A 14,089-nucleotide genomic window follows, 5' to 3' on the forward strand; every position below is an offset into this window, starting at 1 on the left:
TCCAAAAAGTTGGTGGACTCCAGTTGACGGTGAAGGCAAAGTCAAAGATGCCAATGGCAATCCCTCCACTCCAAAAAGTTGGTGGAGGCATAGTCAAAGATGTTGATGGCGACCCCCCACTAAATTGGTAAAGGCGATGTCGATTATGCCGAAGTTGATGGCGAAACTCATTGTAGAAATGTTGACAAAGGCGTAGCCAATGATGTCGAAGCTAGAGTCGAAGCCCGTCGCCGAAATGTTGGAGAAAGCGGTGTTGTTGATTACCAAAGTTGATGGTGAAGCCCTCGCAGACATGTTGGCGAATGTGTAGTTTATGATGCCAAAGTAGATGGCGAAGCCCCTCACCGATAGGTTGGCATGGGCGAAGTCGACTTAGCCAAAGTCGGTGGTGAATCTGCTCACCGATATATTTGTGAAGGCATTGTCGTTGATGCTGAAGTCGATGGCAAAACCCATTGTCGAGATGTTGGCGTGGGCGGTGTCGAGTTCGCTGAAGTCGATGGCGAAGGCCTCACCGATATGTTGGAGAAGGCGTGGTTGATCACGCTGAGGAAGGTGGCGAAGCCCCTCAGTGTTTTTACATTGCTTGGTGTCGACCTCCATATCTTTTGGGCGAGGGGGCGAGGAGCAGCAAAATGAGCCCCTCATTGCTTTTAGATTACTTAGGCGCTGGCCCCATACCTTTTCAGGTGAGGGGTGAGTAGCGGCGAAAATGAGCCCCTCCTCACTTTTGGATTACTTTAGCGCCGATCCTCAAACACTTTGAGGTGTGGGGTGAAAAGTCGCGATATGAGCTCCTCGGTGCTTTTTAGATTATTTTGGTGCCAAAGCCCCATACCTTTTTAGGCAAGGGGCTTAGAAGTAGCAAAACAAGCCCCTTGATGCTTTTTAGACTATTTTGGCACCAACCCCCCATACCATTTTAGACGAGGGGACTAGAGTAGCAAAACGAGCCACTCGATGCTTTTTAGACTATTTTGGCGACAACCCCCATACCTTTTAGGCGAGGGGGCTAGAAGCGACAAAATGAGCCCCTCGACGCTTTTTAGATTATTTTGTTGTCAACCCTCATACCTTTTTAGGCGAGGCTGCTAGAAGCGGCGAAACGAGCCCCTTGGCGTTTTTAGATTATGTTGGTGCCAACCCCCATATCCTTCGAGGTGAGGGTGCTAGAAGCGGTGAAATGGCCCCTCGGTGCTTTTAGATAACTCTAGCGCCAACCCTCATAGTCAATGTCGATTCGCATTTTGCTTCTGTTGCATGTATTTTTGGCAATGAGATGTTATTGAGCTCTATCAAATCGTTCGGCTTCGGTTGCTTATATTTTTGGCGACAGGAAGTCTCTGAGCTCTTATAAAATCATTATGCATCGGTTGCACGTATTTTTGGCAACGCAGAGTGATTGAGCTCTTTGTTTCATTTGTATATTTAGATATCACAATGGATGAGGGCGGTATTATGCGTCTGCTGATTAATTTTGATCTCATCAATTGTGTTTCTGGGGAGCCTTACGATGTTAAGGCGCCCTTTTCGGCTTATTGGAAGTGCTAATGTGGCGAATGAAGTGTTATGAATGCCCTGATGCATATGAGGAATGCGTTTACATGAAAAAGGAAGCCAATTGATACATATGATAAACAAATTTTCTGTTAATTTCTGCAGAATTAGTACTGACTATGGAAGGCTGCTGCCTTCAGAAAACTTCCCATGGCTTAGAAGAAAATAACTGAACAAGAACCTGCGGTACAAGAGAAAGCAAACCACATATTTTTCAAACGTTTGCCTCGCCCTCGCATATTTTTGGAGGGTCGAAGTTTTGAGCCATTAGGTTTTTCGGTTTGCTCCGCCCTCACACATTCTCGGAGGATCAAAGTTTTGATCACAAAGGCTTTTCAAGTTGCTTTGCCCTCTTGTATTTTCGGAGGATCGAAGTATTGAGCCCTTAGACTTTTCGCATTGCTTCGCCTTAGCGTATTTTCGGAAGGTCAAAGTTTTGAGCCCTTGGGCTTTTCGGTTTGTCTCGCCCTTGCTTATTTTCGTAGAGTCGAAGTTTTGAGCCCTTAGACTTTTTGAATTGCTTCGCCCGTGCGCATTTTCGCAGGGTCGAAGTTTTGATCCGTTAGGCTTTTAGGATTGCTTCACCCTCGCGTATTTTTGGAGGGTCAAAATTTTGAGCCCTCAGACTTTTTGGGTTGCTTCGCCCTCGTGTATTTTTAGAGGATCAAAGTTTTAAACCTTTACACATTTTGGATTGCTTTTCCCTCGCGTATTTTTGGAGTTTGAAGTTTTGAGCCCTTAAACTTTTCGGTTTGCCTCGCCCTCGCATATTTTTAAAGGGTCAAAGTTTTGAGCGCTTTTCAGATTCACGATTTGGAGGTCATGCGGGTCCCGTCGATCTAGCGCGAGACGATAGGATTTGAGTGACAGACACAGATTAGTGATGTGTAATGCTAGTGCGGAAAGGGATAAGCTCATAACTCCTTTAACCACCCAGGAATCCCGGACTCCTCAGCCTTTCTGCTACGGTTCACTTTTTACTTTTCTTTTTTTCGTTCTTTCGCTTTTTTCTTTCTTTTCTTTTTCTCCTCTGCGCTACGTCCCCTGTTCTTTTTCCTTTTTTCATTTTTTTTGTTTTTTTTTGCTTCTTCGGGCTTCGACTGCTGTTTGGTGCCGTACAATCTTTTTATCACCTACGCGCGCGCAGCGGAGCGCGTGAATCAGCCTTGTGTATAACAATATGTACTGAAGTCTCAGGCATGCGACGTGCAGTGCTTGGCTGCTGGTGTGCTTATAGCTGCCGAAAAGATATAAAATCGAAAGTAAAATTTTCTAAAATAGCTTCCTAAGTAAAAGTTCCAAAAATAAGTGTGGAAAGAGAAAAAGTTATTCGGATAGACATCTATCGTATTATACTTTTTTTGCGCATTATATTTTGTTCGCGAAAGCCAATTCTTCACTTTTGAGAACCATGAGAATAGATTTATGACCGACTATCATACAGGTTTGGATAGTCATCTTTAATTAATGGCATGTTCGCTGGTTGGTTTCTGGACTGGTTTGGACTGGCTGGTGCTGGTTTGTTGTGAGAGAAAAATACTGTTGGCTGGCTAGTTTGGACTGACTGAAACCAACAAGCGAACAAGGTGAATATATGTGTTTCTTTGCTTCTTGCTGCTTCTCAAATAGTATATGTTTGAAAATTATTACCTCAAAAGTTCCAAGGTAACCAACTAATAATGAATACAGGCAGAAACTGCTTATGTGCAGATTTAAACATAAGGAATACAAAACTAGAATTTGGGATAATGAGAGGCATGAGAGATTGTCGCAAAGCATGAGATGTTTATCAAGTCAGGGCGCGTTTAGATGGCGAAATTTTTTTGTTTTGGCTACTGTAGCACTTTCGTTTGTATTTGGCAATTAGTGTCTAATTATGGACTAATTAGGTTCGAAAGTTTCGTCTCGCGATTTCTCACCCAACTGTGTAATTAGTTTTTTTTCGTCTACATTTAGTACTCCATGCATATGCCACAAGATTCGATGTGACATTTTAGGGTGAAAATTTTTGGAATCTAAACAGGGCATCAGCTCGGTGTGAGCGGTACGCCGGTACGTGTGCCGCGTGCGGGGAGTAAAGAGCGCTTTTAAAAGCTGCAACATGAATTCGGAGTCGATGTACATTGTCTCATTATGCAGTTGACGTGGTTGGGTTCCAACGAAACAAGTAGCCCGAACTTAATTAGGCACTGCTAGCGTCCGGACGAACGCCCGTACAGTCCGTTTCTGCGTCTAACGCTGCTGTCCCCAGGAAACTACGCCCCCACTTCGTGCCTCTATCCGGATTGCCCGCGCCCCCTCCGCTTTCCGCCGGCACCCCGTGCGCTTGTCGCTCGCGCATGTCGCGTGGGGACCGCCTGCACCCCTGCCGCCATCGCCCTCCGCTTCTGGTGGCCGCTGCCGAGCAGCGTTCCATCCCTCCGCTCCCCAACGAGCATACACAGCACCCAAGCAGCTGCAGCAGGCGGTTGTGGCAGGGTGGGTCACATTGCAGCATGTGCAACATCCTGATATACTTTTGAAACATTCAGATAAAATACTTGCAACATACGTACGAAACAAAAAAACATTTGCAACATACGTCTGAAACACTTGCAAAACACTTGGAAACTCTTAAAAAACCATTACAAATATACGTAACATCCAGATAAAACACTTGCAACATACGTGTGAAACATATGCAACATTCAGATGAAACATTTATAACGAACATATGAAAAAATAGATGAAACATTTGGAACAAACACTTGAAACATACATGTATAGCCATTGCAACATGTGCAACATCACGATCTACTTTTGCAACATCAACATGAAACACTTGCAACATCCAGATAAAACACCTGAAACACTTGAAAACACAAACTTGCAACATGCGCTGGGCAAATGTCACCTTGCTGCTTGGACGAGGTACTCGAGCAGCGCGGGCACGCCGGCGAAGGAGAGCGCCATGACGGCCAGGAGCTTCCACACGCCGAAGTCGAAGTCCCTGCCAAAGAGGTCTACGTCGTCCCCCGCATCGCCGAAGACGTCCGACTCGTCGACTATGCCGGCGTCGACAAGGTTCTGTAAGAGTGGGCGCAGCATGGCGGCAGATGCGGCACACAACGGCGAGGCGGAGTGGGGCTGGCGCCGACGAGGTTCTATAGGAGGAGTGGACGCGGCGTGGCTACAGAAGCTACACGCTGTGGCGAGGCGGAGTGGGGCGGACATCCGATGCAGTGAAGCCGTGACGAGCGAAAGGGAATGGGGATTTCTGTCGGAGGGATTCTATTGCGGGGTAGAGATGGAGGAGAGAGCGTAGAGAAAAGTAGGCCGATTGCCTATTGGGTCCGATCGCTATGCCGGCCCATGAATAGAGCCGTCCGGATGCACGAGCCCGAACGACGTCCAAATCATAGCATTACCCAACTTTTGCACGTTGGTGACTTACCCGTGACGTGAGAGTTCGCACTTTGCTTAACAAGAAAACAAATGTGTTGAAGCCTAACTATCAACGGTTTGGCCTTATGTAAAGATATACATGTACTTGCGGGGGGTTCAGAGCCTGCAGGTGACAAACCTTTCGGCATATTGCCAACTGGAAAATAATTATATGAATTGGTGATACGAAAAATCATCAGCCTGTTCGCTTGGTCGTATTTGACTTATAAGCCATGGCTTATTAGTCAACAAACAATATTTTTCTCTCACACCAAACCAGCCAACAGTACTTTCAGCCATGGCTTATAGGCCAAACCAGCCCAAACGAACAGGACGTATATATAAAACAGCTAAATGCGAATATTAAAATATGTCGATCAAATCCCTTTTGTGGTTTATACCAAAGTGCGAATGATGAACTTATCTGGGCTGTACAAATGAATGAAGAATCAACACCGCCTTGGTCATAAGTCATAACTAAAAGATGGAGGTCAGCTGGGATACGGTACAAATGAAGCTTAACTTCACTTGCGAAGAGCAGCTTCCACGTAGCCACAAAGATGAATGCATTATAATCTTTGTGCTTGACTTAACAGACAATCACACCTTGGTCACCAGGAGACGAGAAAAAAAAAACATTGTCCAATATACATTGTACGGACCTAGTAACTCAACACGAGCTAGTTACATAAACAAGTGACAGTGTCTGACGACAACAGAAGATTTGTACAAACTTATGTTCGCCTGTCAGCGACTAACAATCATATTATAGCTTTATAGGCACCAAAAAGCACTTTACATTCACGATTACATCTCCCTTCAGTACTCGCCGTTATGGACGGCACCTCGTGCCGGCTTGCCGTCGCCATCCCCATCCTCCACCTTGGCGATGGCAGACTCGGCGGCGAGCGCCTTGGCCGTGTCGTAGGACGCGTGCAGACCAACGAAGAGGTAGTAAACCAGCAGCGCGGCCGTCCAGTACCCGAACCGCATGAACGACTTGGTGTCGATGGAGCCCAGGAGGAAGACGTTGATGGCGATGGACGCCGACGGCAGCCACGGCACCAGCGGCACGCCCCACAGCTTGGGCGCCCTGGCCTGCGGCACGAACGCCCACAGGCACACCGTCGACACGAACCACGCGGGCACCGTCACCGCGTACGGCACCCACCCGTTGACGTTCACCCCCCAGCACGTCGCCGTCGCCACCGACGTGGCCAGGATGGCGACGATGCACGCCGCCAGCTTGTTCCGGTTGACGACCGTGGTCTCCCCGGCGACATAGTAGCGGCGGACCAGCAGCGCGACGGCGACGAGCATGAAGATGAAGAGCGTGGAGATGGAGAGCAGGTTGGAGAGGATGTTGAGGTCGGTGAAGAAGGCGATGATGGCGGTGGCGACGAGCATGACGACGGTGGCGTTCACGGGCGTCCCCGTGCGCGGGTGCACCTGCGCGAGCCACGGCGGCATCATGTGCGTCCGGGCGATGTGCGTGAGGTACCGCGCCTGGCCGACGGCGCTGACGAGCAGCACGGTGGTCATCCCCTTGAGCGCGCCGAAGGCGACGATGTACTTGGCCCAGTCCATGCCCCTGGCCGAGAACGCCACGGAGAAGGGCGCGTCGGCGTCGATGGACGAGTACGGCTGCATCAGGCAGAGCGTGACGGCGAGCACGCAGTAGAGAGCGGTGGTGAGCGTCATGGCGCCCACGAGCCCGATGGGGATGTCGCGCGCCGGGTTCTTGGTCTCCTCCGCCATGGTGCTGACGGCGTCGAAGCCGATGTAGGCGAAGAAGAGCACGGCGGACGCCGAGAAGATGCCGCGGACGCCGAAGGGCATGAAGTCCCGCATGTTGGCGGCGTCGGCCTTGGTGAGCCCAGCCACGATGATGAAGATGATCACGGCGATGTGGACGATGGAGAGGACGTAGTTGAAGCGGGAGGTGCCCTTGGTGCTGACCACGGCGAAGATGCAGACGAGCGCGATGACGACCACGGCGATCGGGTCTAGCTCCGAGTAGTTGGCGTCGAGCCCCGACGCGTGGATGCGGAAGTCGCTGGGCTGGTGGTTCAGCAGAGTGGCGAAGTAGGACGTCCAGGCGCGCGCCACGGCCGCGCCGCCGATGCAGTACTCCAGCAGGATGTTGCCCGCCGCCACGAACGCCATGAAGTCGCCGAGCTCCACCCGCAAGTAGGCGAACGATCCACCTGCCATTCGACAGCAACGCACGCATTTTCACGATTTTCAGTTAGTTCTCCAACGGAGAAACCATTGCCAGTTCGGACTAGTTCCATCCGACGCATCCTATAGCATCACGTTGTCAAATCATGGACTAATTATGCTTAAAAGATTCGTCTCGCAAATTAGTTGTAAATTATGTAATCAATTTCGTAATTAATCTATATTTAATACTCCATGCATGTATCTAAACATTCGATGTGACAAAAATTTTAGGAGCGCCAGTAGAAACCATACAGGGCCTAAAACTGCATGGTTTTCAGACTGGAAACAAAGAATTCACAGGCTTGCTAAAACTATTGTACTGTTTTCTCATGGAGTAAAAGAGATGATTTTTATTTTGCAACCAAAAGTCGATCATGATTAATTTCTAGATGGCGATTAATATACTATATTGGTCAAACATTTTGCATAGTTTTCATGTAACGATGCACGACCCACGCTGAAATTTGGGGTGCTAAAGATTGCAACAGTGGTGTGCTGGAAGATTTTTTTTTACTTGTTTGAAAAACCTTTTCCAAATTAAAGCATGTTTTTTTGTGTGTGTTAAAAAAGAACTTGTTTGTGCCTCTACAAGGAGAAACTTGTTGCAGGAATTGAAGAAATGGTCGATATTCAGGCGGGCCGCGGGCATGCCGAAGCATGCATATGGCATTTTCCATGGGACAAACTGAAGCAGCACTTTAATTTCTCCTGCTGAAATGGCCAGACTAGAGGCAAGTCAACTGCAACATGCTAGTGAAAAAGGATTTTATGTACTGGTGAACTTCTTTTTAGAATTTAGTCACCTAATGACACGCCCAGTTGAAATGAAAGGATTAATAGCCGGACGGGTACACTCATGCTACTGACGCAGAAAAATAATACTGCTACTGACGAACGATGCAGCCGCCAAGTCAACCAAATACGTTAACTCTCCAATCTTTCTGCATCAAGAAACACATTGTCTAGTCCTATTTTTTTTGCAATTTGGTCTTTTTTTTTAACAAAATTTACGTTTGGCCTTCTGAGAGATGTAAACTCATCTTTGGATCCTGGGGGTTAGCGTCAGGACTCATGGCTCCGAGATAACACGTCTCGGCGCCACAGATCTTGGCTCCGAGGTGCCTGGCCGTGCGCACAGCAGGGCATCCTAGGTGACGTTGACGTGGCCGGTACCTCGGAGCCACAGATCTTGGCTCCGAGCTCAGCGCCAAGATCTGTGGCTCCGACCTCGGAGCCGTGGATCTCGGCTCCGAGCTCGGAGCCATGGATCCTTGCGCCGTGCATGGATTCAAAACCCACGGCCAAGTTTTCCTTGCCGAGGCTGCTTTCATTTCTTCCTCCTCCCTCTCAGGTTCTTTCTCTCCCTAACCTGTCCAATCTCTTAGAATCGACGAATTTGACCTTGGATACTTGGATTTGATCAATACATCTTCGCGAGCAAGGTATCCTCTCTCCCCTTATCGTTTTTACGCATTGATTTGGTATATATTACGTATATTTTGCAACCCTAGATACGTTATTACCTAATGTTTGAAGTGATTTTTTTTTATTTTTTGTATTATGTAACAGTAGGATGCCAAAATGTGGTAAAGCTAGTAAGTCAGGGTAATCTATTATCGTCGTGTTATATTATGTTTTCATTTATGTGCAACAAATAGAAAAATCCTAGGTTTAGTGTTTAATGTTCATTGCTTTCGGTTCTTAGAACAAATTTGGTTCAATTGTAGTTATGGCCGGATGACCAGAAATGCCTTCGACCCATTGCCTCTGCCTAGTGGTGTTCCAGTGCCCATGTGCTGCTGTGGTGATCCTTGCAAGATAGCCAAGTCTGATGAAGAGAACAGGTATAGACAGAGGTATTGGATGTGTGTCAATTTTGCGTTTGAGCCTACACTTCGTCAGCGCCGCATTAATAAATTGATGTTCATTGATGATATTTTGATATACTCCAAGAACAAAGAAGAGCATGCACAACATCTTCAGATAGTATTGACTCGATTAAGGGAACACAAGTTGTATGCCAAATTGAGCAAGTGTGAGTTTTGGTTAGATCGAATACAGTTTTTGGGACATGTTCTGACACCTGAAGGTATCTCTATAGACTATGGCTCCATGGCTCCGAGCTCGTGGCGAGATCCACGGAGCCGTGGATCTCGGCGCCGAGCTCGGAGCCAAGATCTGTAGCTCTGAGGTACCGGCCACGTCAACGCCACCTAGGATGCCCTGTTGTGCATGGTCAGGCACCTCAGAGCTAAGATCTGTGACGTCGAGATGTGTTACCTCGAAGCCATGAGTCCTAGCGTCGACCTTTAGGGTTCAAAAATGAATTTACGTCTCCAAAGGACCAAACGTAAATTTTCTTTAAAAAAACCAAATTGCAAAAAATTGAGTTGTCGAGAATTTTCGGCTAACGATCAGCAACCTTTTCATCGATTCGTTTCATGAGACTGTGACCTGCTGATGTGAAGTCCGAACTGCCTTTTAGCTCAAGGAGAATGTTCAGAGTATACTAGTATAACATTTCGACTGCTAAAACTAATTTTCCAAGCAGAAAAAAGAAAAAAAAAGGGGGGGGGGGGGGGGGGGGGGGGGCTGTCTACCCAGCACCCGGATTTTGTGAACATGTATGCAAATAGAAAAAAGGTGGGTGTTTACCACCCAGATAATAAGAGATAAAGGTGTTGAAAAATTGAGTTATTTTAGAGGAGTTGAACACCAAATTTTTAGTTACGCCAATCATTCCTAGCAATTACACGAAAAATGACTGTAACTTTGTAACTGGCGATTCAGGTGCTAGAGACCTTAAACACACCCAAGCTTTGTTTACTACCTCAGAAAGAAAAGGCAAAGGAAAAATTCAGCAATTCTGAAAATAAAAACGCTCTTAGCTTAGTCTGAAAAAGTTTTCGTGAGGGATTATCTAAAATCAAATCTGCCCATGTGAGGTGACTCTGGTATGCTGGATGGATAGGAACACAAAGATACTAAAGAAAGCTACAGCTAATCGTGACCGTTGACCAATCACGATAGAAAACGAACAAGTTGGCAGTACCTTTAGACGACTAGTAAACGCTGCCACACTGTACTGGCAGTGACATTGTTGTATTGCTCCAAGAGAGAATTTGATTTAACCCCGGCTGTTTAGAAAACGAATGAAAGAAGGCCCTGTTTAGATGGTGTCGGATTTACCTCAATCTAAAGAGAAAATTTCCTATTTAGCCTCGAAAATAATGCTACTTTCCTATTTGACACCGAAATTGAAAATCTTTCCTATATGTCCTCAACTCGAGTTTTTATTTCCTATTTGACATTCCCGTCAGTTCCGTGAGCAACTACCGTTAGCTGTTGAAGTGAGGCGATGGGAAAAGATCAAAATGCCCTTTGAGGGTAGGAAAAGAACTCGGTGGCCTAGAGTCGCAGCTGTTCATCTTCTCCACGTACGAGGCCAAGAACGACACGCTCAAGAACGCGCACCTCTCCGACATCTGCATCAGCACGTCGGCGGCGCCGACCTACTTCCCGGCGCACTTCTTCAAGACCGAGGCCGCCGACGGCAGGTCCCGGGAGTACCACCTCGTCGACGGCGGCGTCGCGGCCAACAACCCCACCATGGTCGCCATATCCATGCTCACCAAGGAGGTGCACCGTCGGAACCTGGACTTCAACGTCGGTAGGCCGACCGAGTACACGAACTACCTCATCATCTCCGTCGGCACTAGGTCGGCGAAGCAGGCGGAGAAGTACACCGCTGAGCAGTGCGCGAAATGGGGCCTCATTCAGTGGCTGTACAATGGTGGCTTCATGCCGATCATCGACATCTTCTCACATGCCAGTTCCGACATGGTTGACATCCATGCACCCGTGCTCTTTCAGGCCCTCCACTGTGAGAAGAACTACCTTCGCATTCAGGTATGATACGTTTGTAGGATATACTAAAGCATATATATTCTGTTCTTGGTATAAAATCGACGATGATCGATGCTATCGTATTTATGTAGGATGATACTTTGACTGGGGACGCATCGTCAGTGGACATCGCGACCAAGGAGAACATGGAGTCTCTGATCGGGATCGGCCAGGAGCTGCTCAAGAAGCCAGTGGCGAGAGTGAACATCGACACTGGGGTGTACGAGTCTTGTTCCGGTGAGGGCACAAATGCAGAGGCGCTTGCTCACTTCGCCAAACAACTCTCTGACGAGCGCAAGCTACGCAAGAGCAATATCAACTCCAACTAGCTCTCAAGTATCAATTACAGACCGGCAGTGGAATTCCGCACAAGGATCTTCAGATTGCAGAGTGGTCATTATATACACAGACTAGCAGTATGCCTCAGATAGATGCATTGCATGGTAGCTAGTCGTTTGTTATTTTTAGAGTTAAATGCACCTCGGCGAGGCAGAAGTAGCAGCGGACAGCGCTCGCGGAGACTGATGACCTCGGCGGCGAAGTGGAGCCTGGGCGAGGTGGTGATGACTGGCGAGCTCGAGCACGGCGAGGCAGGAGCTGGTGGCGGGGTGAAGGATGGTGGGCACGAGCGCCGCCTAGATGTCGTAGATGAGCGCGTCAAAACTGTCACGTACGTACGTACGTCCATCACTCTCGCGGACGGGCAAGTGCAACATGCACGCTAGCTAGCTGAGCCACAGCCCCCTGCCAATTAATCAAGGAGTTTCGCCAGGCGCGCGCTTTGCGCAGACCCAGATGAAACGCTGCTTGCTGCCCTTCAGGGCCGCGGCGACCTGCTCGGCGACCTCCTCCATCTCGTACGACCTCGGGTGGCTAGACCCCGGGCACCGGCTCATCAGTGACTACGGCCTCAAGTTCCTGCCCCCCGACGCCTGCATGTCCAAGGAGTTCGTGGATTTCGTCTTCCAGATGGAGGAGGCCGCGCCCGTCGCCGGCCTAGTCATGAACACGTGCCGCGCGCTGGAGGGCGAGTTCATCGACGTGGTCACCGCGCAGCCGCCGTTCCAGGGCCAGAGATTCTTCGCGGTCGGGCCGTTGAACCCGCTGCTGCTCGACGCGGACGCCCGGACGATGCCGGGACAGGCCCACGCCACGCCCACGAGACGTACCAGGAGCGCATCGACCCAGCTCCTCCCCCTGCGCATGCACGCGACGCGTACGGGCGCGCGCGCGCACGCCTGCTCCGGCAGTCCGGCCCCTTTCCCTGCCCGTGCCTGCCTGGCTCTAGCGCTGGCGCTGGCGCTGGCGCGCGCATGCATGTGGCGTACCCGCCCGGTGGTGGCCGTGCATGCCCGCATGCATGCTGCCGCATGCCACGGCATCGTGCCATGTCAGCAGCTAACGGTAGTTGCTCACGGAACTGACGGGAATGTCAAATAGGAAATAAAAACTCGAGTTGAGGACATATAGGAAAGATTTTCAGTTTCGGTGTCAAATAGGAAAGTAGCATTATTTTCGAGGCTAAATAGAAAATTTTCTCCAATCTAAACATGTTGGTACAGATTGAAGTGAAATTTAGTTTAAGTTCCACTTCAATCCATCCAATACATATGGATTGATGGTAGGCCGACTACATCTAAACGAGGCCGGTTCAACCGCTTCATGAATCATGGTTTCGCCTTCCTAGTTAGTTCCTACCTTGAATTTCTACGTTTTTTAATTTAAAGAAACAGTTTATGATCACAATAATCATGGCCTGCCAACGTTTGAAAACCTTCCATATCGGTTCCTCAGAATCGTTCTATCTTACCCGCTCCCTGTTTGGATATTTTTAAAAGAGGCAGTCATATCTCATAGTATTAAGAAAGAATCTTTCAGGAAAAAGAATACTTTTTTTGAGGAAAATGGGTACGCAAAGGAATCTCTCGGGGTATCAACCAGAATCATAGGAGGAGTACGTCAAAGAGCTGTTTCATCTCGAGGAAATGAGAGAAATGATCTGAAGCAAGTATTGTCGGATCATGTCGCCGTGGGCTTTGCTTCGTAGTACTGGACTACTGGTTTGTACTTATCTTTTTGAGCATGATTTGTACTGATCTTGTGCGTTGTAATTTGTAAGCATGATGATGATAGGTGCGCGTGCGCGCGTTACCTGCGACGGGGATCTCGACGGCGAACTCGGTGTAGCAGAAGACGGAGAGCATGGCGGAGACGCCGGAGACGACGTAGGAGATGACGACGGCGGGGCCGACGTCCTCCCTGGCCTCCTGGCCCGTGAGCACGAAGATCCCGGCGCCGATGACGGCGCCGACGCCGAACCACGCGAGGTCCCACCACGTGAGGTCCCGTTTCATGTCGGCGCCGCTGCGAGCGCGCACCTCGTGCAGCTCCGTCGACTCCAGGGACCGCGACGTGAGGCGGTCCGCCAGCCGGGACCCCGTGCTCCGCAGCGCGCGCCCGTACGCCGACCAGCTCGAGAACGACTCCTCCGGGAAGAAGTCCGCCTTGGTGCACGAGCACCCGCGCTGCCGCTGCCGCACCCCGCCGCCGCCGCCGCCGTTGGCATCGCCGCCGACCGCCATGGGTGTGTGTGTGTGTGTCTGCCGGCCTCTTGTTATATATATAGGAGGAGCAGAAAGGGAGAGGATGAAATGGAGAATTAGGAGTGGTCAAACGGATTTGATACGTGACGGGGGTTTAAATAGGAGGGGTAATAATAAAAATAATGAGAACGCTCCAATGGGAAAGCTAGCTGTGGGTTTTAAGCAGGCAATGAGGTGGCAAGAGGCACACCTCAGCTGTCCTCTTTTTCTTGTTTGTGTGTGTACGTACCAGTAGCAACTTCACAGCACGGTACATGCTCTTGTACACTCAGCCATGTCTTAGGGCCATTTTGCAGAGCTCCACTGCTAGCTTCTTCGGAGCGGACTCTACGAGTTCCAACCAAATGATTAAAGTGCAACTAAATTTTGATGAGGAG

General features: G+C 49.2%; 2 protein-coding genes across 2 annotated transcripts; one reads left to right on the top strand and one right to left on the bottom strand.

Annotated features, from left to right (window-relative positions):
• Window positions 1–5,573: 5,573 nt before the first annotated feature.
• LOC136537427 (cationic amino acid transporter 1-like) lies at window positions 5,574–13,712 on the bottom strand. The gene is made up of 2 exons (XM_066529426.1): window positions 13,262–13,712; window positions 5,574–7,187 (listed from the first exon to the last, which is right to left on the bottom strand). The coding sequence occupies exons 1-2, from the start codon at window positions 13,689–13,691 to the stop codon at window positions 5,800–5,802; spliced, it is 1,818 nt and encodes a 605-aa protein (XP_066385523.1). The 5' UTR covers window positions 13,692–13,712; the 3' UTR covers window positions 5,574–5,799.
• LOC136510120 (patatin-like protein 1) lies at window positions 8,941–11,447 on the top strand. Its single transcript, XM_066504688.1, has 3 exons — window positions 8,941–9,292; window positions 10,559–11,112; window positions 11,202–11,447. The coding sequence occupies exons 1-3, from the start codon at window positions 8,941–8,943 to the stop codon at window positions 11,436–11,438; spliced, it is 1,143 nt and encodes a 380-aa protein (XP_066360785.1). The 3' UTR covers window positions 11,439–11,447.
• Window positions 13,713–14,089: the final 377 nt, after the last annotated feature.

The sequence above is a fragment of the Miscanthus floridulus genome, chromosome 1, assembly GCF_019320115.1.
Source record: "Miscanthus floridulus cultivar M001 chromosome 1, ASM1932011v1, whole genome shotgun sequence".
NCBI lineage: Eukaryota > Viridiplantae > Streptophyta > Magnoliopsida > Poales > Poaceae > Miscanthus > Miscanthus floridulus.

What these genes read in the sequence shown, in the direction of transcription:
- LOC136510120 (XM_066504688.1), top strand. Translation starts at nt 8,941, where the DNA reads ATGACCAGAAATGCCTTCGACCCATTGCCTCTGCCTAGTGGTGTTCCA. An exon ending in ACATGTTCTGACACCTGAAG is followed by an intron (nt 9,293 to 10,558) that starts GTATCTCTATAG and finishes TGTTGAAGTGAG; the next exon opens with GCGATGGGAAAAGATCAAAA. An exon ending in AGAACTACCTTCGCATTCAG is followed by an intron (nt 11,113 to 11,201) that starts GTATGATACGTT and finishes GTATTTATGTAG; the next exon opens with GATGATACTTTGACTGGGGA.
- LOC136537427 (XM_066529426.1), bottom strand. Translation starts at nt 13,691, where the DNA reads ATGGCGGTCGGCGGCGATGCCAACGGCGGCGGCGGCGGCGGGGTGCGG. An exon ending in CGTCGAGATCCCCGTCGCAG is followed by an intron (nt 7,188 to 13,261) that starts GTAACGCGCGCA and finishes GTCGAATGGCAG; the next exon opens with GTGGATCGTTCGCCTACTTG.